Source organism: Silene latifolia, chromosome 1 (genome assembly GCF_048544455.1).
Source record: "Silene latifolia isolate original U9 population chromosome 1, ASM4854445v1, whole genome shotgun sequence".
NCBI lineage: Eukaryota > Viridiplantae > Streptophyta > Magnoliopsida > Caryophyllales > Caryophyllaceae > Silene > Silene latifolia.
This window is the reverse complement of record NC_133526.1, coordinates 126675231-126685350: the sequence shown is the minus strand read 5'-3', so window position 1 is coordinate 126685350 and position 10120 is coordinate 126675231. Positions and strand designations below refer to the sequence as shown.

Genomic DNA, 10120 nt, shown 5'->3' with positions numbered 1-10120 from the left:
TTTGTCGTGCGGACGGTGGTGATCGATTGATCCCCTTAGGTCATACCTATAGGGAAATACTCTTAATTGATTATTTAATTAATCGTATGCCGATACGAGTTAATTGCTTAAAATTGACGGATGATTTTGTGAGTAAAGTTAACGTATCTTATTGTAATTTGATTAAATGAGACACGGTCTAAGTAATCGAATTGTTTTATTACTTGGATAAAATTATTGTTTACGAAACAATTGATATTGAATTGAGATTGAATGAATGATTTATTATAAATACAAGATGTTGTGATTTATAATTGATAAACCATTTTGGTACAAGTAATTACGAATTACTAGTCGATTTTGTATATGACATATTTTATGAGTATGTTGATTTTTAATATGTTAAAAATACATTACAATTTCATATGTCAAGTAACATGTCACACATATTACAATTGACAAATGACAAAAATAAAATGGACCTCCCATTTTATATGTGCCGAAAATGGAGGGGCTTATGGTTGATATTGTGTTAATTATTTTTAAGTGGAAAACACAATAATTACCTATAGTCTTAGCCTTACATACCTATCATTTCTTGGGTAGAAAAACTAGCCCATGCATTGGGCACACTACTCCCTCCAACCGGTTTTACCAAGGGAATATAGAGTGTTTTCCTCTAAAAATTATTCATTCACTCTTATCATAAAATTTCTAGTGTAAGAAATTATCATACTCTCTACAATTTGTGAAAATTCTAGAGAAATAAACTCACATAATCACTCCCTCTTGAACCGATTTTTCAAGAGAACAAAACTAATTTTTTGTGTCATATTTTAAGTAAGACTAATATTGTTACTAGATCATAATAACATTGGTTATTAAGAGATTTCTTTGGGTATATGCTTGTGGGAGAGATTCTAAACTTGAATCTTGTTCATCCATTGTTGGAAAGCTCAAGAACTAACAAGAAGGAGATCTTGTTGGTGCCCATAAACCCGAAATCATATAGTAAGATTAATGATTTCTTCTCTACTTCTATTTTTGTTTGCATGCATAAGATTTGTAATTATTTTATGACTAAATAATTTCTCACATATATGAATATGTAAATTAATGAGATTAATAAATTCTAACAGTAAATAACAATTTGTCCCTAATTACTGGTTTTAGGTTAATAGAAAGCCAACACACATCGTCGAGAGACGTCGTATAGTACAAAAACTGTTTTGCATGAGTATTGATGGTAACATTTGTTTTGCTGAAAGTTGGGTTCTGTTTGGTAAAACTAACTGAAAAGATAGCTGAAACCTGAAAATGTAACTGAAAACTAAAAAATTAACTGAAACCTGAAAAGGTAGTTAAGGTAGCTAGGAATTAGGAGTTGATAATGTAATTGATTATATAAAAATGTGTTTGACAAACTAGGTGAAAAAGGTAGCTGAGTTTGGTAAAATGACATAAAAGGATATGATAATTATTAGATATTATATATTAAAGGGATAAAGATTGGAAAATAACTCATTTCAGGTACCTGATTTCTCAAATGATACCTGAGATAACTTTTCATTTAAGGTAGCTTATTTAGTCAAATAAGCTACTTAACAAACAATTGCAAAAAAATTAGGTACCTGAAATTTTAGTTAAATAAGCTATTTGAAATATCTTGTTAAATAAAGCCTTAAAAGATACCAAAATTCTTTACTCCATACTTTTTCTATCAAATATTCAAAATAAAATATAAATCATAATTGCACACGTACAATTACCAATTGAAAGGGGAAAACAAACATTCATTTTTTTCTGATTCATATATTCATAAAAGAAGAAAACTTTAAACAAAGTTAAAACCTTTTGAGGGATACACAAAAAGTGATGAGAAAAAGGGAAACAAAAGATATCCTCCAAACAAACAAATAAAGTTGAGTGGAATTCACATTGTGTGTGCATTTCCTCATTCTTTAGTCTTTACTCTCCCATCCCTCTCACCCGCCTAACAAAAAAAAACATTGCATTTCATGGAACTTGAACTCTTTTTATTTGATTTGATTTGATTCGATTCGATGGCAATACCCATCATTTAATCTTTGCATATGGAGTATATTATATCATCAATTCTTGTTTAAGTCGAACACAATTATCTTAAACTCAAACAAGTTTAGTATAAACACAACATTAGTAGTCATGTATAAGGGCTTATAGAAATTAAAATTGACTAGTGTGATTGGTGTAAATGATAAAGACTTTCATATCTTAAACAAGTATTTAAGAGTTCGAAAAAAATTGTCCCAACTGTCAATAGAGATGTTCTTCACCAACACCAAAAAAAATAAGAGCTTATAAAAAAACTTGTCTCATCTGTTTTATTAAGTTGGAGACTCGATGAGAAGATAAATGTGTCTCATCTACTCCTTTTTATCTATTGTTCAGGATATAATACACTCCCTCCAAGTCGTTTTTTTGTTTCCTCTTTCATTTGTCATGCTAGACACATTTTATTCCCTCTTTCTTTATTTGGAAATCTTCGTATGGTCTAAATTCATTTGCTTAATTCTTGTGTTTAAAAGAAAATGCAACAAAACAACGATTCAAAAGGATTAGAATCAATTAAAAAAAGGTAGAAAAATAACATAGAAAACCAAAAAATTCAACAGTATAACTTACAATTTCTCAAATATATTACTGTTTTCAAGAAGACCTACTGTTATTATTGACTTATTATTGTATATTTATCCGTCAGTCATCGCATTCACCAATGTCACACAAATATCCATCTCCCTCTTACTTAAATAGTCCGTATAACCTTAACAAATTCAAAAAATTGTGCACACTCTTTTAATTTGTTGGGTCACTCAAGACTTCGCTATCTGCTTATTAATTGTAGCATAGCTGTTGTTTCCTGGCTTCATTTGCGTCTCCTCTTTGTCACTTTCATACATTATAATATCACTGTGTCTGTTGTGTTTCTTCACATTTTCACTCATTTTATACATTCACCATTTCTGCACCTTTTCCCTCTAATTTCTCTTGCTCATTTGCTTTCTTTAATCTGTTCATAACCCTTCTTAATTGGTGAGTTTTAGTAATGGGTTTGCGCTAATTATTCATTCGGAACCGTCTTTTGGTTATTTTAGCGTGTGCCCATTTGCCTAAATCCTGTGTTAAACCATAATCACTAGTGTGTTTAAATAATGGGGTTTCGCTAATTCATCTTTTCAAACCTGTTTTTCTGCATTTTATAGTAGATAGAAAACCCATTTGCCTAAACTGTTGTTAAATCATGGGTTCACGTTAGTTTCTCATTTTAAGGTTGTTTTGTTGCTCAAATTTGTCTTAAAACTGTTAATCATATTTGTGAAGATGGGCTTTCGTTAGTTTCTGAGTATTTGTCTTTAAAGTTGTACCATGTAAGTCCATTTCTGATTTTTAGCAGCATTTTGGTGAATTCTTTGTAAAAATAATCATCATTCTATAGTAAATGGATCTAAATATTACTGCAGTTTACCGTTAGTTCAGATATAGTAGATGGAAGTTTCTGATTCATTAATTTCATCTTCAACTTCCGATTTTTGGTCCATGAATTTATCTCGCTAATCGTCTTTGTTTGGGTTAAATATGGAGCACAAGTAAGCAAGAGAAGCTTGTAACCTCTTATATCAATTCACTTGATTGATTCTCCCATTCTTTGATTCATTAGTATAGGGTTCATTAAGATGTAATTTCACTTCTCTACTGACCATTGATCAAGACTGACCAAAAATTTTGATCCCTGATTCATGTTTATTCACCAATTGCTTCCTATCAATAATGTCTAAACCGTAAATTTAGTGTTTGCCTCTCGAGTAGCTTTGGTTTCTGAGTGGAGTTATTGGGTCAAGCCTCCTCCATTTCAATAGTTTTGTCAATATAAAAAGGGTGGAGGGGGTGTTTAGAATTTGAGTTATTATGGAAGAAACATTCGTTCCATTTCGCGGTATTAAGAATGATCTGAAAGGAAGACTTCTTTGCTATAAGCAAGATTGGGCCGGGGGTCTTCGTGCTGGAATTAGGTTGGTAACTACACCCTTTGCCAAAAGCTATAATTCTGTTTATCTGTGTTAGATTTCTGTTAATATTTGAGTAGCAATCTACTGTGAGCAATTGTATCGATGCTATGAATTTCGGTTTCAGGATTTTAGCCCCAACAACATATGTGTTTTTTGCTTCGGCAATTCCAGTTATATCTTTTGGTGAACAACTGGAAAGAAATACTGGTACTGTTACAATTTCTTACACAGTTAATGTTTGATGCTACTTTGATTTTGCCGTAAAATACCCACCTTTTTCTGTTTATGCTGCAGATGGAACATTGACTGCAGTACAAACTCTTGCATCAACAGCATTATGTGGTGTTATCCACTCAATCTTTGGAGGGCAGCCATTGCTCATTTTAGGGGTGGCTGAACCAACAGTTCTTATGTATACATTCATGTACAACTTTGCGAAAGACAGGAAGGAGTTGGGGCACAAACTTTTCTTGGCATGGACAGCCTGGTATTTTGAATACGCGACATTTTTTACTGTCAAAATGAGTGTATTTCGTGAAACATGTCAATGTAAATCTATATGGTACTTTGATGGCAGGGTTTGTGTATGGACAGCCCTTTTGCTCTTCATGTTGGCCATTTTGGGGGCATGCTCTCTTATCAATAGGTTTACGCGCGTAGCTGGTGAGCTATTTGGCTTGCTCATTGCGATGCTTTTCATGCAGCAAGCAATTGTGGTGAGTTTGATTCATTTGTTAACGTTTCACTACTAATATAATGTCTTTATAGTGTGTCATCGATGTCGGTTTCATGTTCTGATGTGTGAAACAAATTAAGCTGGAAGAGTGCCTCGGTGTGAACTTTGATGATAAATGACATAAACAAACGCCTGATATTTTATGGAAGCAGCACACAATCTTTAATATTGGCCTACGCATTTGCTTACAGGGAGTTGTGGGGGAGTTTGGGATACCAGATAGAGAAAATCCAAATCAGACTGCACTACATCCGTCTTGGCGTTTTGGCAATGGAATGTTTGCACTTGTTCTATCCTTTGGTCTTCTTCTAACTGGGTTGCAAAGCCGTAAAGCTAGATCATGGCGTTATGGTGGAGGTAGACATTTTCTTTAGGTTTATTGATCATTCTATATGGAAATGATGTTTTGTGGCTTATTAAAAGTATATGTTTATCATTAAGAGCCTGGACCTAGGTCAGTGTCCTCCTGAACCTTACTTTAATGGGAACCACTGAGTAGTTCTGAACCCTTTGGGCTTTTGTGTAAGGAACGCCACAAGAGCACTTGTAATGCTAACGGGTTTTAAATGACTACTACGTCCGACTGTCTACCAACTTAGCTAGTGGACATGTGCCTCTGCTGAACATTTGTCTCTATGGATTCTGCATCCTCCTTTTGTTGCGTTTCCATTTGAGACTGCATCTAAACATTATTAAGCTATATTGAGCTATCTCGATCTCAGATTAGACTTGTAATGAACAGGCTGCCTGCGTGGTTTCATTGCGGATTATGGTGTTCCACTTATGGTGCTAGTGTGGACTGCTGTTTCTTACCTACCTGTCCATGACGTCCCCAAAGGGATCCCCAGGCGTCTTTTCAGTCCGAACCCGTGGTCTCCTGGTGCTTACTCAAACTGGACTGTTGTCAAGGTATTGATACATCGTACATCAAATTTCATGTGGTAAGACGGATCCACAAAAGGGCCAATGAGTGCATCTATAATTAAACGAGGAATCCATAAAGATTTGAGTTGTTCTCATGTGAGAGCATCTCATATAAGACTCACCAAAACAGATCATGTAACTTATGCATATATTTGTAGGAGAACTGGGATTGAAGGCATGCATTCATTTCTATTTACCACCTTCTTATTGATGTCAGATATGATGGGTTTCCTGGTTTTTGCAGGACATGCTGAATGTACCCCCATTGTACATTGTAGGAGCTTTTATCCCAGCCACGATGATTGCAGTGCTCTATTACTTTGATCATAGTGTTGCTTCTCAGTTGGCTCAGCAAAAGGACTTTAATCTGAAGAAACCTTCCTCGTATCACTATGATCTCCTCCTCCTCGGATTCTTGGTGAGTGCAGCTATGGAATTCAGTGAAAGTCCTTCAATGCCGTTATTGTAATTTTGTAGCCATAGTTGATTGCATACATTGATTTGAATCTCAAAGCGATTGTGCATTTTGTATCTTCAGGTTATATTGTGCGGTCTTATTGGCATTCCCCCCTCAAATGGGGTTATTCCTCAATCTCCCATGCATACAAAAAGTCTGGCTACTCTTAAGCATCAGGTAACACTCGCATATGAACTAGCACTGAAAACCACGTTAATTTTTCTTGGAACTTATTGGTTTATTCTCAGAAGGTTCAATTTTGTAGTCCAGAAAGATCAACTAAGAAACACCATAGTTTCAGAATTTTTTTGTTTTGATAAAGAAGTTCATCGAAAGTTTCTCATTCAGTAGCATATGCATTTGTTGGTAAGCAAGATCACAATTCTGATATGTATTTAAATTTGATAATCATGGTCTTCAAAAACAGCTTTTGAGGAACAAGCTTGTGGCAGCAGCAAGAAATAGCATAGAGAAGAATTCAAACTTGGGTCAGTTATACAGAAACATGCAAGATGCATACAATGGAATGCAGACACCTCTTGTCTATCAGATTCCATCTTCTATAGTAAGTTTACTTATCTATCCTATTATCAAACAATCATACCAGGCTCCATTATTATGACTCCCTCCATGGCTCCATTCATTTGAATTCGTGACATTTCTATATCGTGCGAGATTTCAAGAGATGGGCAAGTGGGAAGGGTATTTATCCCAAATTGATATAGAGGGTAAGGCAAGTGGATGCATAGTGGAACCCTCTGATTTTTGAGAGGATAATTGTTTTAGTGTCTCAAACAGGGAAATGTAGCTAATCCAAAGGAATGGACAGATTATCTTTTTTTTTTTTTTTTTTTCTTTTCCTACTATTAGCAAGGCATTAAAATTACCTTGGATGGTGAACTTTATACAGGGACTAAAGGAGTTGAAGGAATCAACTGTTCAAAAAGCCTCCAGCAGTGGTTACATTGATGCACCGGTTGATGAAACTATTTTTGATGTTGATAAAGACATAGACGATCTCTTGCCAATTGAAGTAAAAGAACAGCGTGTGAGCAATTTGTTTCAAGCAGTAATGGTTGGTAGCTGTGTTGCAGCTATGCCTGTTCTGAAGAAAATCCCTACAGCTGTTCTTTGGGGATACTTTGCATTCATGGCAATTGAAAGCTTGCCTGGAAATCAATTTTGGGAAAGAATATTGTTGCTCTTCACTGCTCCCAGTCGAAGATACAAGTAAGTACTTATCTGTTATAACACTATTGAGTAGTGTGATTCAATAGTAGGAGGGAAAGGGAGGGAGGAAGATGGAAGTGGAATGAGAGCAATGGTGTTTTCCTTCCGATTCTCTTCTCATGTAAGAGGGGGAAGTGGAATGCGTCTGACAAGCTCACCATGTCGTAGTCTTACTCTGCTACCTAATACGGAGTACTTGTTGGTCTTAAACCTTTTTTACGCTTTTGTTCACGACTATTTAACTTGGTTTTTAACTGAACACTTATTCCAGAGTGCTTGAAGATCAACACACAACCTTCATTGAGACAGTTCCCTTCAAGACGATTGCTTTCTTCACAATTTTCCAGACAGTGTACTTGTTGCTGTGTTTCGGGATAACGTGGATCCCAATAGCTGGAGTTCTTTTCCCTCTGCTGATCATGCTTCTAGTCCCAGTTAGACAGTATGTTTTACCTAGGTTCTTCAAATTAGCCCATCTTCAGGACTTGGATGCTGCTGAATATGAAGATGCCCCTGCAATTACTTACAATCTGGCATTTGAAGTAAGTTTCCTAAGCATTTTCCAAACAAAAAACGAATCTTTTTACCATTGGGTGGTACTGAATTTCATCACCATGATACTCACATCTATTACTCATCAGTCATCATATTACCATCTTCAACTTGGTTCTTGTTTTATTAATGTAAAATTTACCGAGTATATGTGTGACTATGTGAGTTTAGTGGTCCAAGTTTTTGTACCATCGGGGGATGCAAACTCGTCCTATCAAAGCTTCTAATCCCTATCTTATGATTATCATACAAATGAAACTTATAGGATCCAAGTCGTCAAGTATCTATGACTACTATGGACAGTGGAGAGTTCCTTGGTGAAATTATGACAAGAAGTCGGGGAGAAATTCGTCACATCCAAAGTCCGAAGATTACTAGTAGTTCTCCTGCTTCCCTGGCAAACATGACCCAAGCTTCTTTACCAGTATTGTCACCACAAGTACACAGCCCTCGCTTCACTAACCTAAGGAATGAACGATTTCCCAGATTGAGCCCAAAAGAAGACGAGATTAGAGAGACCCTCAGTCCCCATCCTCGACTTGGATGAGATGTTGATGCAACATCCTCGAGTAGAGAAGTTGACTTTCCTTTCATAGTATAGCTGCTTGTGGAAGTTCTCGAGAGGCATAATGTTTTTGTACTTGTTATATGTGTTCTGTGATTTTAACTTGTCAGAATCCTGTTGACGTCTGATGTAATATTGTGTCAATTCATGGTGAAGAAGTATCATTTGTTAAAATATTCATTCTGTGTTAGTATAAGTTTCCCAGACCTGCACTTCTTGTCACAAACTCTCACTTAACTCATATGCTGTCTTGCGAATAAATTTTGTAACTTTGAAAGCTGCCCATCTTTGGAGATACAATATTTTATGCATCTCGTTCCTCACATTCATAATCATCAGTGGAACCCTTGACGACAAACACACGAAAACACTAATTTGCAGGTGTCACCAATCAAGATTTACATGTTAATAACCTTAAAAACCTGACCTGATCTCTGTGTCTTATTAGTTGCACTCTTGAACTGGCAAGGTACATAGTGCCTGTCTTTCCTACTCTAGGAATCTTTACTCATTAAGTATTGAGACTAGGAGACTAGGAGGTACAAACTTTCCCAACATAGCCGCCTATGATTAACAAGCTAATGGCACATGACTGCATGTATGTCACTTCGTATGTCGTGTCTGGCTCTGCCCTGCTGTTGCAGACATGCTGAGAACATTCAGTAAGTGGATTATACATCTAATATAGTACATCAAATGTTAATAGTTTTTGAGTATTAAGATAAAGTTTTTGAGTTTTAATTTAAAATTTTTGAGTTCATTTATTCAAACATTAATCTCAAAAAGTTACATTATAACTCAAAAAATTTACATATAAGCTTATAAAAACTTGATTTATGACATCATAAAACTAGATATAATTTATAAGTTCTATAGAACTCAAAAAAAATACACAAAAACTCAAAAAGTTATTAAATATGAGGTAATACATCTGATGTACAATCCTTTTTCTCAAGAACATTCCATCATCTACTATGTCACTCTTTATTTTTCATAGAGAACTAAAGATTCACTATTGTGTCTTTCGAATAAGCTACATATTTTAGAATTAAGTTTGTTAGTTTCTTATGTTATGTTAGGTACGTTTGACAATTGATGTAAGTTATAGTCTTTGGCTCTTTGCAATTACATTTCTTAATTCTCCCTCGCATTGCAACACTTTATCCTCAGTTCTCAATCATCACCGTTGTATCTTTTCATATAATTAGGACGATTAATATCGAGCGACTGTCAAAGTAAGAGAAAAAAACCCGGGTCGACAAAAGTGTATATCCCCTTCCCTGCAAGTGCTCTTACAAAAAGGTAAAATGGTGGCCAAAGAGTTTGCTCTATTCCAAAAAGGGAATCGAACCCCTGACCTCCTATTATTAAGGCATGAAGTGAGCAAAGTAACTATACCAAACTCACTTGGTTAAAAAAAAACCCGATAAATTGTCAATATTGGAGACTTTTTTGGAAGTATTTCTTATTCATTTGTGAAAAGGACGGGAAACGAAGTGGCTTACAGCATGGCTCACTTAATGCCACTCGATTTTTCGACCCGAGTTTGGGTGGACTCGTACCCCGACTCTATTAGTGATGTAATTGCTTCCGACTTTATGGTGGCTTTTGAGTAATATATTGACATTTTC

At 35.3% G+C, this 10120-nt stretch overlaps 1 protein-coding gene across 1 annotated transcript; it reads left to right on the top strand.

The window, feature by feature from the left end:
• Positions 1-2569: 2569 nt before the first annotated feature.
• LOC141609024 (putative boron transporter 2) lies at positions 2570-8679 on the top strand. The gene is made up of 12 exons (XM_074428291.1): positions 2570-4028; positions 4150-4232; positions 4320-4512; positions 4603-4741; positions 4953-5118; positions 5504-5670; positions 5930-6103; positions 6224-6319; positions 6570-6707; positions 7053-7372; positions 7644-7914; positions 8190-8679. Exons 1-12 carry the CDS (start codon positions 3925-3927, stop codon positions 8469-8471), a joined length of 2133 nt encoding a protein of 710 aa, XP_074284392.1. The 5' UTR covers positions 2570-3924; the 3' UTR covers positions 8472-8679.
• Positions 8680-10120: the final 1441 nt, after the last annotated feature.

Coding starts and splice junctions, on each gene's coding strand:
- LOC141609024 (XM_074428291.1), top strand. CDS start 3,925: ATGGAAGAAACATTCGTTCCATTTCGCGGTATTAAGAATGATCTGAAA. Junction 4,233..4,319: donor ACAACTGGAAAGAAATACTG/GTACTGTTACAA, acceptor TTTATGCTGCAG/ATGGAACATTGACTGCAGTA. Junction 6,708..7,052: donor ATCAGATTCCATCTTCTATA/GTAAGTTTACTT, acceptor AACTTTATACAG/GGACTAAAGGAGTTGAAGGA.